At 55.3% G+C, this 16,696-nt stretch overlaps 4 protein-coding genes across 4 annotated transcripts; 1 reads left to right on the top strand and 3 right to left on the bottom strand.

Moving 5' to 3' along the window:
* Positions 1-63: 63 nt before the first annotated feature.
* Positions 64-1,185, bottom strand: H257_04336 (hypothetical protein; the record flags this gene model as incomplete). Its single annotated transcript, XM_009828782.1, has 1 exon — positions 64-1,185. A coding segment is annotated over one exon (989 nt), but the record flags the coding sequence as incomplete, so codon positions are not given.
* Positions 1,186-1,327: 142 nt separating this feature from the next.
* On the bottom strand, positions 1,328-3,186 carry H257_04335 (hypothetical protein; the record flags this gene model as incomplete). Its single annotated transcript, XM_009828781.1, has 4 exons — positions 1,328-1,754; positions 1,816-2,119; positions 2,174-2,587; positions 2,631-3,186. 4 exons carry the CDS (start codon positions 3,184-3,186, stop codon positions 1,328-1,330), a joined length of 1,701 nt encoding a protein of 566 aa, XP_009827083.1.
* A 161-nt stretch (positions 3,187-3,347) lies between these two features.
* On the top strand, positions 3,348-15,930 carry H257_04334 (hypothetical protein). The gene is made up of 3 exons (XM_009828780.1): positions 3,348-13,442; positions 13,542-14,195; positions 14,259-15,930. The coding sequence occupies exons 1-3, from the start codon at positions 3,406-3,408 to the stop codon at positions 15,772-15,774; spliced, it is 12,207 nt and encodes a 4,068-aa protein (XP_009827082.1). The 5' UTR covers positions 3,348-3,405; the 3' UTR covers positions 15,775-15,930.
* H257_04333 (hypothetical protein) lies at positions 15,789-16,669 on the bottom strand. Its single transcript, XM_009828779.1, has one exon. It carries the CDS (start codon positions 16,649-16,651, stop codon positions 15,848-15,850), a length of 804 nt encoding a protein of 267 aa, XP_009827081.1. The 5' UTR covers positions 16,652-16,669; the 3' UTR covers positions 15,789-15,847.
* Positions 16,670-16,696: the final 27 nt, after the last annotated feature.

Below are 16,696 nucleotides of genomic sequence, written 5' to 3'. Positions count from 1 at the left end.
CTTCATACTGACTTTTGTATGTAAGATCGTCAAGTCAAATGTCACACTATTAACAGTTTCAGTCACACACTAATGCGATGTTTATTTGGTCGAATAGTGGATGTGATTGGCCACGTGATTTGGGTTTTGATTGGCCAATCGATGATCGCCATTGATGTGCCGATTGTAAAACGAAACCTGGAAGACATGTTGCCTGTTATGCCACTTGCGTAGCAGCACTAGATGACACAATTGGACTGGTAGGAGCTGTGTGCTGCAAACAGAATGCGCCTCGTCGAACGACCTTGCCGCACCCGTCGACAACGCACCGCTTGCCGCCGCCATGGGTGACGCAGTAGCCTTCGCCTCGATCTTTTCGCATGCAGCCGTGATTGATGCACCTGCGCACCCCCCCGTGCTTATGACATAACCCATGTCTCTGGATTGTTTTCATGCACTTGGATACTTTGCACGTGCGAGGCGGTTTTCTCATGTCATCGGGATCGTCGTGACTTGTCGGGGCAGATATCTGCGGCGGTAGAGACACCAACGACGATGACGGAAGGTACATCCGGTGACATTGTTCAGGGAGTTGCGTGTGATGGTGCCGCAGGTGGGGCAATGCAAATGGCAATGCAAATTCAGCATGTCGAGATATGCCACCGACTTGCCGTGGTAGCTCGCCTTGCCCATCGTAGTACACGGCAGGCGAGCGATTACGAGTGCTTTGTGATTCGTAGATCCAGGGATGTTCTTGACTGCACTGAAATTGGGCCGAATGATTGTTGATGTGATGGAAGAAAGCACGATCAGACGACATAGTCGTAGGTTGGACACAGTCGTGTGTTGGGGTGCGGAGGGGGTAAACATAATGTGGTGCTTGCGAGGAGTTGTCTTGAGTGTCCGACTGGAGGACCCGATCTTCTGTGTGTGGTGCCCAATCGTCTGCTGAGTTGTTCGAGTTCACGAGTTGTCGATATGGCGGTACGTGGGCAAACTTGGGAGGAGCGACGACGAGGTCAGGGGTCACAGGCAGACTTGGACGGACAGGAGTTTGTGCAATCAAATGCAACGGATGGTGTTGATGATGTCGTCGTGCAACGGGCGAGTGTAGTAGTTCGTTCAGAATGTGCACGTCACCTGGGGTGATGGACAGTGGCTGCGGTGCCCTCGCCATGGACGCTGCTCCTTGCAAACTCGTCATTCAGTGAAACTGCTTATGTAAGTGCGACCTTTGGCGAGCCAATCAGAGGAGGCGGATCGGATTTCGTCGAAAACAATGTCCAGGATAAGTCGAGAATGGACCCATTGAGCGAAAACTATATACACGTCGTGACTGCCTTCGTCATTACCACATTAAGTGGGCGTGGTAATTAGCTTGGCCATCCCATCCTTCCAACTGCTTCAAGTTGACTTGTGGGGTCTCGGTGTCGGCGCCATGCTTTCCAGACAGTCCAAGGCCATAGTCTATCGCCCTCTGAAAGGATTGCTTCGCCAAGTCGTACTTGCGCATGTGCATGTAGCACACACCCATATTATTGAGGAGGTGGGTGCTCCCAGGGAACTGGCGCAATTCCAAGTCGTATAATGCGCATCCACGCTCGTACCGACCAAGAAACATGAGCAGTCTCGCTTCCTGCAGCTTTGCTTTGAGGCCAGTGCGGGGCGTGTGCACGAGTGAGCGTTCCCAGTAGGGTGCACTCTCAGCGACGCGACCAACTTTGGCATAATAGTCTGCCAAATGATCCAACGCCCGCCAATCCGAAGGGTCATGCCTACGAGCATACTTAGGTGTAAAAGTTGTCGACTCGTTTTTACAATCAAACACGTAGTTACTGAATGTTGTGAAGCCAAAGCACTTCGTCGTTTCGCCACGAGTTTACTTGATTGGCACTAAGCATGGCAAGCACCATGGCCACGATTGCAAACCACGCCAAGGACATCCTGGCAGACTGGATGCCATGGGCAATACACGCTCCAAGCACTGGAATGAACACGACCGTTGGAAAGTAGGCGTATCGATCTGCCGTGAGTGTGATGATTCCATGCTGAACCAACCCACACACGGGTAGGAACATCACGACATAGTACACCCACGCGGCCAACATGCCAGGGTGTGTCGAGACTGCACAGACACACCCTACATACATCATATCTTGATTAGCAAGGAGCATTGAAAACACGTACTGCATACACATTGTAATCCCGACGCAGGACGCCACGGATAAGAGACTCGCGGCGTTGTTTGGGATGTTCATGTCGCCAGGGCGGAGTTGATAATGAGCTCTTAACTCGGTGGGCCACAACCACATTTGCAATGCGCAAGTCAGCATGACGAACACCTTGACCAGTCGTTCGTGGAAAGGAATGTGCAGTGGGTCTGCCTCCCACGAATCCCCGCCTTGGTTGGACATGACCATCGTCCAAATAGCCATTAGCCCCACAATGCCAAAGCCAGCGAACGCCTGAAGGAATTGCAGAACGAGAGATCGAAATGTCAACTTGTTGGAGTCGATCTTAACGATGTGCACCAATACATCGATCAACACCAGCCCCACAGGCGTGAGAACCGCCACACTCTTGCTTAGAACCGCACAACCGTACAGCACTATATTGGAATGTCACAATCGGTATTGATAGTATTGACCTACCTGTAGGCATAACGTGGCGAGCCAGCCCCGTATTGCCACTGGTCCTGTTGACAACATGAACGTAAAGGCATGAGCTTGTGAAGAATTGTGCCAGCGTGTATGGTTGGGCAGATGGCCACGCGACGACTTCAACATTGAGAGGGTGGATACCGTAGAGGACGGCGCTGATTGTGCATCCCACCGACATGGACGTCGTGTCGAAGGATTTTGTTGTGAATGCCAGCAAGCGGATGGAGGTTGCCCGGAGAATCAAGCACGATACAACATGTAGCATGAGCGAGACAAGGCGAACCGCTTGGGAGTTTAATCCACACGCTGCAAACACAATGGCTTTGAGAAAATGGGCCAACGGCTCGTAGACTCCGATACGGACTTCTGCAAGCATCGCGCGGACGTGGTGCCAATCCAGGTGGCGAATGGCGCCGTTCTGGGCAAAGTTAACATCATCGTCCCAGCACACAATGAAGTCCCAATTCCCAAGGAGCAGAGGCGTCGCATATACAGTAGCACAAACCCCAGCGACACATGCGACTGTCCACTCCGCCTTCCATTGCATCTTGATTTTTGCGATCCATGTCAAGCAGATTCACAGTATTTCATGGTTGCTAGTTACATTTCCTAGAAACACTATTTACTGTTAATATCGACAGTCGAGTTGTATTTACTGTTAGTGGAGCATGTAACTGTTGTGGCCATGGTGGTTATAACGGGTTGAACCGACGCTTGGAGTTGTGCCTGTTGCAAAGAACGAAAGCGCCGCGAATTCAACGTCACCATGGACGTACGCAGTCCCAATCGGAGACTGCGGATCGTCGTGGACAACCCAGACAAGAAGGAGAAACCCCCGACTCCCAAGAACATGTACTCGCTGGTCCTTGACACCAAGTACGACCTTCAGTTTGTCGACCCAAAGGAAGAAAAGCAACCGGCAACACCTACTGCACCTCCGAGTTCGCTCGGGTTTTCGTCTCCACACCCCAAGACCTCACTAAAAGGCGCGCGATCACCCAAGAAAATCCCAGAAATTTCCCTTCTCAAGAGTCCTCCCAAGGACAAGAAGGTCGGCAAGAAGCCAGTCGACACTTCTGGCAATGCCAACGCTGCTCCAGTTCCAACATCCGTTGTGTCTGCAGCTTCTCCTTCCAAGAAGACAACGTCGTCGTTGGAGTTCCTCCGAAAGTCTCTGGTCATGGACGTTCCAGAACCGACAAGCGACGACGTCCGCTCTCCGTCAAAGCCAGACACATTGCATCCTTCAGCATCCTCACACCCTTCCGTCCCGTCGCCACATGGAACTCTTGACGGAACCACTGACGAAGGCCTCATTCGCGCTGCGGGGCTGCACACGGGCGAGGACGCGATCTCGTTCTTTGCACGCAACGGTTCTAACAGCCAAATCAAGTTTGTGCACTTGAACCGAGCGGAATCGGCGTTGCTGTTCCGGCCGTACGATCTCACGGTCGTGCTGCCTGGCGACGCGCAGGCCGAGCACTTCACCATGTCGGCCAGTGGTCTCGTGCACATCCAACCGGGGTCGCCGTCCGAGTTCATCGCGCTGGCAGAGTGGATGCGCCAGTCAACGCTGTTCAACGTGCTCACGAACTTTCGCTTCTACAAGTACTACCTCGTGAACAAAGCGTTCATGGCATGGAGCACGCGCGTACGGTACAAGTTGTTTTGCCGCCAGCGCAAGCAGCTGTGCAACACGTTGTACTTGGGCAAGGACAGCTTCTCGACGCCGCTGTTGCAAGTGAAAAAGGTCATGATGGATCTACAGAGCGTGCTGCTGCTAGACTTTCGCGCGCAAAAGACGTACGAAGCCAGCGCGTTCGTCGAGTACCAAGCGACAAAGCGCACGGACGCGTCCAAGCAGTTTGAGTCGTGTGTCGAGAAACTGCAAGCGATTGCGCAAAAAGTATGCGCCGACGTCAACAACCTCGCCCGCCAAGCGCACCAGAACGACGACCTGAACGACTTGTCCGTGTCCGTGCATGCCGACAAGACCAAGTCCATCGTCGCAGCAAAGCACGAACAGATTCAGCGCCGTAAGCTGCTCAAGCGCGCGGCGGAAGAAGCGTCCATGTTGTGCGACTTCATTCGGCTCATCGACTACATCACGACCGAGAACCTCGTGCTGCTGGCCGTGGCGAGTTGCCGCGAATTCCTCGCCGAGCTGTCCAAGACGCCGCGCAAGACGGGGTTGTTTGAGACAACGATCCACTTTGGAGACACGGACACGGTGTTTTCGCCCACGTGTGAGCAGATCCAGGCGATCGTCGTGAGTATGACCGACGACATTGTCGGCGCCGTGAACTCGGTGTCGCGCATCATTTACTTGCGCCCGTTTGCCCAGTACATGGCCAACGCCATTACAGACGGGCCCCACATTGGGCCGACGATCACCCACAGCGTCGACTTTCAGTCGATTCGCGCCGACTTGGTTGCCAAGATTCAAAACGACTATGCGGAAGCCACCGACTACGTCAAGATATTTGACAGCGTTCGGCCCATCTTTGAGTACGACAAGCAGTGGGATTTTGAAAGCGACTACTCGCAGCGCACGCACACGGTGACGTCGCTCAAGGCGGACATGCTGCAGATCGCGACGTGGGAAAAAGAGCTAGAAAAGATGCGCGCCGGCCAAACGATTGGCATTTTGCACGTCGAGAGCCGCAAGTTAAAGCAAAACCTGATTCCGATGACCGCGGCAAAGCTGGACGCGATGAAAGGCCTTGTGAAAGACCAAGCCCGCGCCAAGTGCAAACTGCAGTTGGGCGAGTACAAGCAGCGCATTCAAATGCTGAGCCAACGGCCGCAGCACTTGAAGGAGTTTGCGGCGCACGTCGAGCGCGTGCAAGGGTTGAAGCAAAAGCAAAAGGCCCTTGTGAAAAACACCAACGTCGTCGACGAAATGTACCGTCTCTTGGGCAACTACGGCGTGCGCATTAGCAGCGAAGACATGGTCCAGCTAGATGATTTGCGAAGCGTCCAGGAAAGCTACAAGGAAGAAACGGACGCCGTCGACGTGTACATCCACGGCAAGTTGAGTGAAATGACGCAGCAACTCGACTCGAACATTGCTCGATTGGACGAACAAACGGTGCAACTGAACGAGCAACTGCAAACGGGTGCGTTTATCGACGCGACCAACTTTGACGAGACGGGTATCGTGCTGGGCGAGCTGGACGTGGTCAAGCAACGTCTGGGGCAACTCGAGGAGCTGTCCAAGCAGTACTCGGAATACCAAACGCTGTTCAATATCGACCCGTACAACTATGTCAACTTGACAACAACGATGGATTACTACAACACGGTGGAAGCGCTGTGGACAGCCGTGGACAAGTGGAACGACCAGCAGCGCAACGTGCTACACAATCCATTCGCGGACATTCAAGTCGAAGAACTTGCCAAGGATGTGGCCGTAGCGTTTAAAGACGCGTATGCGATGCACAAGAAGCTCAGCAACGACGTGACGGCGTTACTCAAAGACAAGGCGGCCGAGTTCAAACTCAAAATCCCCACGATTCTCGAGCTCGGGTCGCCGAGCATGAAGGACCGGCACTGGGAAAAAATCTTCAAAGCGCTCAACCAACCGTGGTACCCCGGGATTGCGTTTACACTCGACAACTTGATCGCGTACGACATTTTCGAGTTCAAGGACTTGGTGAGTGAAATCTCGGCCACGTCCTCTGGTGAGGCGCAGATCGAAGCGTCGCTGAACAAGATCAAGCTGGGATGGGAACAAACCAAGTTTACGTGCATCCCGCATCGCGATTCCAAGGAAATGTTCATCTTGGGGGGATTGGAAGACATTTTGATGCTGCTCGAAGACAACCAAGTGACGCTGCAGACGATGATGGGGTCGCGGTTCATTCTGGGCGTCAAAGACGAAGTCGACCGGTGGAACAAGAAGCTCGCGCTGCTGTCCGAGACGCTGGATGAGTGGGTGACCTGTCAGCGCAACTGGATGTACCTGGAGACGATCTTTTGCGCCGAGGACATTCAAAAGCAATTGCCGATTGAAGCTCAAAAGTTTCAATTGGTGGACAAAAACTGGCGCACGACCATGGTTCGTACCAACGACGACCCGTCCGTGCTCAAAGCGGTCGAGAACGGCTCCGAAATGCTGGACCAGTTCAAAGTGTCCAACCAGCTGCTCGAGGAGATCCAAAAGTCGCTCGAAGACTACTTGGAAACCAAGCGCATGGCGTTTCCCCGGTTTTACTTTTTGTCCAATGACGAATTGCTTGAAATCCTGAGCCAGACCCGTGACCCCCGCGCCGTACAGCCCCACTTGAGCAAGTGTTTTGACGCAATCAAGTCGGTCCACTTTGAGACGTTGCCGGGGCAATCGACCCCAAGCAACCGCATCACGGCCATGGTGAGTGCTGAAGGCGAGCGCGTGACGTTTCCAAATGTCGTCGTGGCCCAAGGGCCCGTGGAGATGTGGCTGCTCGAGGTCGAAAAAGCTATGCGCGATAGTTTGTACACCGAGTCGTACGCGTCGTTCAAGGCGTACCCCGTGGAACACGCGATCGACCGCAAGGAGTGGCTGTTTGCCTTTCCGTCGCAGGTAATCATCATGATCGACCAAGTGTTTTGGACGCGCAACGTCGGCCTCGCGATCGTCCAAGTGGAGCGACATGAAAACGCACAGGCATTGGACGAGTTCCTAGCGTTCAGTCTCAAGCAGATCGACGGCATGGTCGTGTTGGTGCGAAGCGACTTGACCAAATTGCAGCGAAGCCTCATGGGGGCCCTCATCACCATCGACGTGCACGCGCGAGACGTGGTACGTTCGCTGTGCGCCAACAAGGTGTCGTGCCTCACGGACTTTGAATGGACGCGCCAATTGCGGTACTACTGGGAAGAAGAGATCAACAACTGCGTCGCGCGACAGACCAACACGCGGTTTGTGTACGCGTACGAGTACTTGGGCAACACGCCGCGGCTGGTCATCACGCCGCTCACGGATATCTGCTACATGACACTGACGGGGGCGTTGCATTTGAGACTGGGGGGCGCCCCCGCTGGTCCCGCCGGCACTGGCAAGACGGAAACCACCAAAGATCTGGCCAAGGCGTTGGCAGTGCAGTGCGTCGTGTTCAATTGCTCGGACGGGTTAGACTACAAGATCATGGGGCGGTTCTTTTCGGGATTGGCCCAAGCCGGGGCATGGGCCTGCTTTGACGAGTTCAACCGCATCGATATTGAAGTACTCAGTGTGATTGCCCAGCAAGTTTTGTGCATTCAACAGGCCATCATTTGCAACGCCGACCAGTTTGACTTTGAAGGAAAGCTCATTCGACTCAACACTGGCTTTGGCGTGTTCATCACGATGAACCCTGGGTACGCTGGGCGGACAGAACTACCCGATAACCTCAAGGCGCTGTTCCGACCCGTTGCCATGATGGTACCCGACTACCGCCTCATTGCGGAAATCGTCTTGTTTTCCGAAGGGTTTGCCAACGCACTACCGCTATCGCACAAAATGACACAGCTGTACTCGCTGTCGTCGGAGCAGCTGTCCAAGCAGGACCATTACGATTTTGGCATGCGCGCCGTCAAGTCGGTGCTCGTGGCGGCGGGGCAGCTCAAGCGAAAGTGGCCCGAGACGCACGAGGACCTGCTGCTCATTCGTGCGATGCGGGACTCAAACGTCCCCAAGTTCCTCGAAGCGGACTTGCCGCTGTTTCGTGGCATCATCAGCGACTTGTTTCCAGGTGTGGTGGTGCCGTTTGTCGACTACGGGGTGCTGCAAAAGGCGATTGAAACGCAGCTGGCGGTGCTCAATCTGCAACAAGTCAACTCGTTTGTGGCCAAGACCATCCAAGTGCACGAAACGCAGTTGGTCCGCCACGGCATGATGCTGGTCGGCGAGGCTGGCAGCGGCAAGTCTACGAACGCGCTAATCCTGGCCAAAGCGTTGACGGCACTGCACGAGCAAGGTGTCGTCGATCGCGACGGGTTTTACAAGGTGGTCACACGCCTCATTCTGAACCCCAAGAGCATTTCTGCAGGCCAATTGTACGGGGAATTCAACCTGCTCACATCCGAGTGGACGGACGGATTGGTCCCCAAACTCGTCCGGCAAGCGGTGGCTGAAGCCAGCGAAAGCGACGCGCGGAATTGGGTCGTGTTTGACGGGCCCGTGGATGCCGTCTGGATTGAAAACATGAACACTGTCCTGGACGATAACAAGACGTTGTGTCTGGCTAACAGCGAGCGCATCAAACTTCCGTCCACATTGCACATGCTGTTCGAAGTCCAAGACCTGCGCGTGGCCTCCCCCGCGACCGTCAGTCGATGCGGCATGGTGTACATGGAGCAAGTCCATGTCGGGCTCATCTCACTCGCGCGCACGTGGAAAGTGAACGTGTTGGACAAAATCCTGTCGACCGAATTCGCAACCATTGTACTGGAACTGGTCGAGATTCACGTACCGGTGGCGATTCAGTTTGTCCGAGCCAAGTGCCGCGAAAAAGTGCCGAGCAACAACGGCAACCTCATGCAGTCGTTTCTGAACCTGCTTGCGTCGTGCCTGTCGGCGCCATCCGTGGTCGCGAGCACGGCCAGCAACGGGGCCGACATGGGCTCGCTTGCACGCATGTACTTCATCTTCTCCCTGTCGTGGAGCGTCGGCGCCAACATCGACGACGCGTCCCGGCCAAAGTTCCATGAGTTCTGCCTCACGCAACTTGCGCATTTGTTCGAATATGTCGGCACCGTGGACAACGTGTACAACTACGCTGTGGACGACACCAATGCCACGTGGGTGTCGTGGGTGCACCGCACGCCCCAGTTTACGTACGACCCCAAGGCGTCCTACTTTGCGATGCTCGTGCCGACGCAGGACACGACGAGGTTCCGATTTCTGCTGGAGCGGCTCATGTCCAATGGCCACCACGTACTGTACAGTGGCGAGACCGGGGTCGGCAAGTCTGTGATCATCCAGTCGTTTCTGGACGACATGACCAAGACCGACTCGTTTGTTGCGTCCACGATGGGCTACAGTGCCCAAACCAAACCCGCGAATTTGAACGAAATGCTCGAACTCAAGCTGGAAAAGAAGCGCAAAAACTTGCTTGGGGCCCCCCATGGCAAGAAGATGCTCATGTTCATCGACGACCTCAACATGCCGGCGCTCGAAGTGTACGGCGCCCAGCCGCCCAACGAACTGCTCCGCCAAGTGATCGATTCCGGTGGGTTCTACGACATGGACAAGATGTTCTTCAAGAACGTCATCAACGTCGTGTTTGCAGCCGCGTGTGCGCCACCGGGGGGCGGCCGGTCGGACGTGACGCCGCGCCTCATCCGGCACTTCCACATGTGCTGGATCCCCAACTTGTCGGCGGACGCGATGACCCAGATCTTTGTGTCGATCCTCAGTGGCTTCCTCGACGTGGAGATTCCCACGCTGAGTCACATGTCCACCGCGATCGTCACGGCCAGTGTGGAATTGTACCAGCGCGTGGAGGCGGAGCTGCTGCCGACGCCGTCCAAGTCGCACTATACGTTCAACCTGCGGGACTTGTCCAAAGTGTTTCAAGGCGTGCTCATGGTGAAGAAAGCCAACGCGTCCACGGCGGACGGACTCGTGCGGCTGTGGCTACATGAAGAAGCGCGGGTGTTTCGGGATCGGTTGATTGACGCCACAGATCGCGCGTGGTTCAACGCGGCGTGCTCGACGTTGTTAGAATCCCATTTGAAGCTGATCTGGGAACCCGCCGTGTTTGACTCGTGCTTATATGGCGACTTTGCGACCCGGGAACATCGCACGTATGCTGAAATGACAGACGTGAGCCGTCTCAACGGCCTCCTGCTCGAGTACTTGGAGGAGTACAACATTACGTTTCCGAGTCAAATGCACTTGGTGTTTTTCAACGACGCGATCCACCACATCAGTCGCATTTGCCGGATTCTGAGGCAGCCACGAGGCAACGCCCTCTGCGTCGGCGTCGGAGGCAGCGGTCGGCAGAGTCTGACGCGGCTGGCAGCGTTCATGGCCGACTACCGGTGCTTTTCCATTGAAATCACGCGCGGGTACGGCGCCGACGAGTTCCACGAAGACCTCAAGACGATCCTCATGGTGGCGGGCGCCGAAGCCAAGCCGGTGGTGTTCTTGTTCAGCGACACGCAAATCGTGGTCGAGTCGTTCCTCGAGGACATCAACAACATTCTCAACACGGGGGACGTCCCCAACTTGTACGCGGCCGACGAAATGGAGAAAATCGTGAGCATGGTGCGTCCTATCGCGGCCGGGATGGGCAAAGTCACTCGGGAAGACATCATCGCACATTATTTGACGTTGGTTCGGGAAAACTTGCACTTTGTGCTGGCATTTTCGCCCATCGGCGCCGGGTTCCGCAATCGCTGTCGCATGTTTCCGTCGCTGGTCAACTGTTGTACGATCGACTGGTTCAACGCGTGGCCCGAAGACGCGCTGCATTCCGTGGCGATTCGGTTTCTAGCTGCGTCGGCGGAGGAGCTGGGTATCGACGAGCACGTCGAGACGTTGTGCAACATGGCGGTGACCATCCATCGAAGTGTCGAGGCGGCCACGGCCAAGTACTTTAAGGAGCTCAAGCGGCAAACATATACGACACCGACGTCGTACTTGGAGCTGATTCGATTGTACGTGGATATGTTGCGAACGCAGCGCGGACTGGTCAAAGCAAAAGAAGCGCGGTACCGTGGCGGGCTCAAGAAGCTCGCGGAAACCGAAGAGATTGTCGGTAACCTCAAGAACGAACTGATTGTGCTGCAGCCCGTGTTGGTCAAGTCTCAGCAGGAAACGTCCGAATTGCTGACCCAAGTGACCAAGGACCAGGAAGAAGCCGACAAGCAGCAAGTGCTCATCGAAGCGGACGTGAACGCGGCCAACTTGATCGCCGACGAAGTCAAAGTAATCAAGGACGACTGTCAAAAGGATCTGGACGAAGCCATGCCGGCGTACTATGCCGCCATTGGCGCGTTGAATTCGCTCAAGAAGGATGACATCACGGTCGTTAAGTCGTTTGCGAACCCGCCAAAGATGGTGGGGGTGACTATGAACGCCATTTGTCTGCTCTTTGGGTCGAAACAAGAGTGGAACGAAGGCAAGAAGCTCCTCAATGACATGAAGTTTCTAGACAAGCTCAAGGAATTCGACAAGGACAACATCCCCCCCAAGACGATCCGCCAACTGGCCAAGTTTGTCCAAGACGAGGAATTCACGCCGGAAAACCTCGCCAGTGTGTCGTCGGCTGCCACGTCGCTGTGCATGTGGGTGCGTGCCATGTACACGTACGACTCGGTGGCCAAGAACATTGGCCCAAAGAAAGAAAAGCTCAAGGGCGCCGAAGCCACGCTGGCCGCGGAACAAGCCAAGCTCGAAATCAAGCAAACGGGGCTCAACGAAGTGCTGGCCAAAGTCGCCGGGCTCAAGCGCACGCTGCAGGAAGCGCAGACGAAAAAAGCCGAGCTCGAGGCGCAGACGGCGCTGACGCAGGCGCAGCTCGGCCGCGCGGAGAAGCTGATTGACAGTTTGGGCGAGGAAAAGGGGCGGTGGCTGGAATGCGCCGACAACCTGGGTCTGGACATGATCAACTTGGTGGGCAACATGATCCTCAGTTCGGGGTGCATTGCGTACATGGGGCCATTCACAGCCGAGTTCCGCGCCGACATGCAAGTCATGTGGGTGCGATTCTGCAAGGAATCGCACCTGCCCGTGGACAACAACTTTAGTCTGGAGCGGATTCTGAGCGACCCGGTCGTGGTGCGCGAGTGGAACATCATGGGGCTTCCCGCGGATGCATTTTCGACCGAGAATGGACTGTTTGCTACGATGGGGCGTCGGTGGCCCCTCATGATTGACCCCCAAGGTCAAGCCAACAAGTGGATCAAAAACATGTACAAAACGTCCAACTTGCAAATCATCAAGTTGACAGAAAAGGACTTTTTGCGGACGTTGGAGAACGCGATTCGATACGGCATGCCCGTGTTGCTTGAAAATGTCGAGGAAGAGCTCGACCCGAGCTTGGAACCGGTATTACTCAAGCAAGTGTTTAAGCGATCTGGGCAGAACTTGCTGCACTTGGGGGACGCGGACATTCCGTACTCGGAAGCGTTTCGGTTTTACATTACGACCAAGCTCGCGAATCCACACTACATGCCCGAAGTGTGCATCAAAGTGACCGTGATCAACTTCACTGTGACGTTGACGGGGCTGGAAGATCAACTGCTCGTGGACGTCGTCCGGAACGAACGGCCCGACTTGGAGCAAAAGAAAGACGAGCTCACGGTCGCGATTGCCGCCGACAAGAAGGCGCTCAAGGAGATTGAAGACAAGATTCTGTACATGTTGGAAAACTCCAAGGGCAACATCCTCGACGACGAAGAGCTCATCGACACGCTAAGCCACAGCAAAGTCACGTCGAGCGCAATCAAAACCCGCATGTCCGAGGCGGAAATTACGTCCAACGAAATCAACCGCACGCGCGAAGGCTACCGCTGCGTGGCCGTGCGCGGGTCCATCATTTACTTTGTGATTGCCAACTTGGCGCTGGTGGATCCGATGTACCAGTACTCGCTGCAGTACTACCAAAAGCTGTTTGTGATGCGCCTCGAATTGAGCGAAAAGGCCGACGACCTGCTCGCCCGGCTCGACATCCTGATGAACGACGTCACCATGAGCATGTTTGTAAACGTGTGCCGCGGACTGTTTGAAAAGGACAAGGTCGTGTTTGCGTTTATGATTGTCGCGTCGATTCTGCGACAGCGTCACGCTATTTCCACGGCCGAGTGGAACTTTTACCTTATTGGCGCCAAGCGGTATGTATATATATATATATATATGTATACAGTCGTCTCGTCGTTGATCGATCTAGCAGGTATGCGACGAGGGTTGGGAGCTAACGCTGTCTTGAGTAGAACGCACGCGGTGGATGCGACGCGCAAGCCAAAGTGGCTTCCCGAACGCGTGTGGATTGGAGTCGAGACGCTCTTGGAGGTGAACCCTGTCGCATTTGAATCGTTGCCAGCATCTTTGGTCGAATACACTCAGACGTGGCGCGAGACCATCTTGTACTCGGCGTTGCCGCACCAAGAACCGATTCCGGGCGAGTTGAATGAATCGCTCACGAATTTCCAAAAGCTGCTGGTGCTGCGCGTGTTCCGAGAGGAAATGCTCGTGTTTGGCACGCGAGAGTTTGTCGGGCGCGAAGCTGGCGCCTTCTTCACCGAGTCGCCGCCGTTTGATCTCAAAGGGTGCTACTCGGACTCAGCCCCAGACATTCCGCTGATCTTTGTTCTCAGTCCGGGCGCCGATATTACAGACTACTTGTTGGAGCTGGCCAAGAACGAAGGCAAGGACGGTCCGGGGCTCAAGATCATATCGCTGGGCCAAGGCCAAGGTCCGATCGCCGAAGCGCTCATGAAGACCGCGCGGGAAACCGGCGACTGGGTGTGTCTGCAAAACTGCCACTTGGCGGTCAGTTGGCTAGGGAAGCTCGAGCAACTCTTGGAAAAGAGCAAGGAACTGGACATCCACCCCCAATTCCGACTCTGGTTGACGAGTATGCCGAGGTATGTTGGAAGAAGTATATACATATGCGTGCGATTTTGGCCCTCATGTCAAGCTTCGCTTAGTGCCAAGTTTCCCGTGCCAATCTTACAAAACGGCATCAAAATCACCAACGAACCTCCCAAAGGCATGCGCGCCAACTTGGGCCGCACGTTTCTCGACATGAAGGACGTGGACTTTGAGGGGTGCTCCAAGCCCCGTGAGTATAAAAAGTTCATTTTCGCGCTGGCGTTCTACAATGCACTGTGCTTGGAGCGGCGCAAGTTTGGCGCCGTGGGGTGGAACATCCCGTACGAGTGGATGAACTCGGACCTGAAGACCGGCATGCAGCAAGTCAAGCTGTACCTGGAGGAGCAGGACGAGGTGCCGTTCGTGACACTCAACGTGATGGTGGCCGACATCACGTACGGCGGCCGCATCACCGACCGATGGGATAAGCGGACCAACTCGTCCATCATGCGCAAGCTGTTCCACGAGAACCTCCTCGACGACGCGTATCGCTTTGCCACGTCCAACACGTACTTTGCCCCGGCGACGGGATCGTTGGAAGACACAAGAAGGTACGTGACGAGTTTGCCGTTGGTCGACGCGCCAGATATCTTTGGCCTGCACGCGAACGCCGACATTACGTTCCAGCAAAAAGAGACGAGTCAGTTGATCTCGACGATGCTGCTCATGCTGGGGGGCGGCGGCGGCGGCGGAAGTGGCGGAGACGCGAGCGACAACGACGCAGTTGTGATGGAACTCGTGGTGTACATCCAGGACCGGATGCCCGACATGTTTGACGAAGCCCGCGGCCATGCCGACAGTTTCAAAGAGACAAGCGGTAGCCGCAACTCACTCGGTGTGTTTCTCGGCCAAGAAATGATCCGGTTCAATGGTTTGATGCACGTGATGAACACAACACTGGAGAACCTCAAGCGCGCGATCAAGGGGCTCGTGGTCATGTCGGGGGCACTCGAGCGCATGTACACGGGGTTCCTTCTGCAGAAAATCCCCAAGGAGTGGGAGGACGCGGGGTATCCGTGCCTCAAGCCGCTGAGTTCGTGGGTCGAAGACTTTTTCCGGCGACTCGACGCGATACACACGTGGTTAGTGGATGGCCCCCCGCAGTCATACTGGCTGCCAGGGTTCTTCTTTCCCCAGGGATTTATGACTGCCGTCAAGCAAGTGTATTCCCGCGAACATGAGATCGCCATCGACGCGCTCATCGTCACATGCGAGGTGCTGTCGCACGGCGTCGACGGTGTCACAGGACCGCCGGCGTTTGGGTGTTACATCTCGGGGCTGTTTATGGAAGGCGCGCGCTTCGACCGGACGACCATGCGGATCGGCGAGTCGACCCCCGGCGACCTTTTTGACCGGATGCCCATCGTGTGGCTGAAACCCATGCGCAGCATCGAGTACAAGCCCAAAGGAGTGTACGAGTGTCCGCTGTACAAGACGTCGACGCGGGCAGGGACGCTGTCGACCACTGGCCACTCGACCAACTTTGTCGTAGCGCTAGACATCCCCACCAAGCAAGCGCCGGACCATTGGATTCGACGCGGCTGTGCCATGCTGTGTATGTTGGATACGTAGGCCGGTCGGCAAGGAACGGAAAAAAATAAATGTATAAATTACAGGGGTGGGAAGATTGGGGTGTGGCGGTCAGTCAATGATGGTGGGACGACGACAGGCGGCGCAGCTTGTGCTTGTCGTTGTGCTGCTGCACGAGTAACTGCAGTTCCATGTGGTCGGTCTTGGGTAGGGGCTGCTTGCGCTTGACCGCTGCTTTCGTGTCGATTTGGGTGACCACGCGGATGGCTTGGGGTGTGTGCTTTGCCTTCAGTTCGTCCAGCATGTCTTGGAGGTCTTCGTGGGGAGATTTGATGACACGATGGGCCCGCGTGGGGTCGGGCGATTGATGCGAAAGGGACGACGGGGCAATCACAGCTCCCGGAGATGCGATCTGCTTTCGACGATTGCTTGCATGATCGGGATCGGCGACAGCTTTGGCGTTTTCAGCTTGGTCTAGGACATATACCTCCTTGGGGATCTTTCGAGATATGCTTTCCTGGGAGATGGAATGCCATGCACACTCCAATGAACTTTTGCGCTCGTCGGACGAGGACTTGCGTGCACCGTGTGTTTTCGTGCCGGTGGTAGTCTGATGTCCTGCGTATCGAGCATCACCAGCGCTCGAAGTTCTTGCGTTCTTCACCTTTGCGTTGTGTTCTTTGAGCATTTGCTTGATAAAGTCCTCTTCCTTCCCTTTGACGGGTTTCGCCTTCGACAAGGGTTGCTGTTGATGCGGCTTCTGAACCGCTTTGCGCGGCGATGCATGACCAGCATGGGGTATCTGAAACCACTCCCAGTTGTGTTTCTCCTCGTCTTCGTCTTCATCGTCGTCTGCGAAGGAAAGGTCGACCCACCCCTGACGCACGTCGAAGTCGAAGGACGGAAGGCCCTTCATCATCCCACGCCGAACTTTTGCCGCCCTTTTCAAAAAATATAAAATTAT

The sequence above is a fragment of the Aphanomyces astaci genome, assembly GCF_000520075.1.
Source record: "Aphanomyces astaci strain APO3 unplaced genomic scaffold supercont1.7, whole genome shotgun sequence".
Taxonomy (NCBI): domain Eukaryota; phylum Oomycota; class Saprolegniomycetes; order Saprolegniales; family Verrucalvaceae; genus Aphanomyces; species Aphanomyces astaci.
The sequence above is the reverse complement of the archived record's forward strand: the minus strand, read 5'-3'. Positions and strand labels throughout refer to the sequence as shown.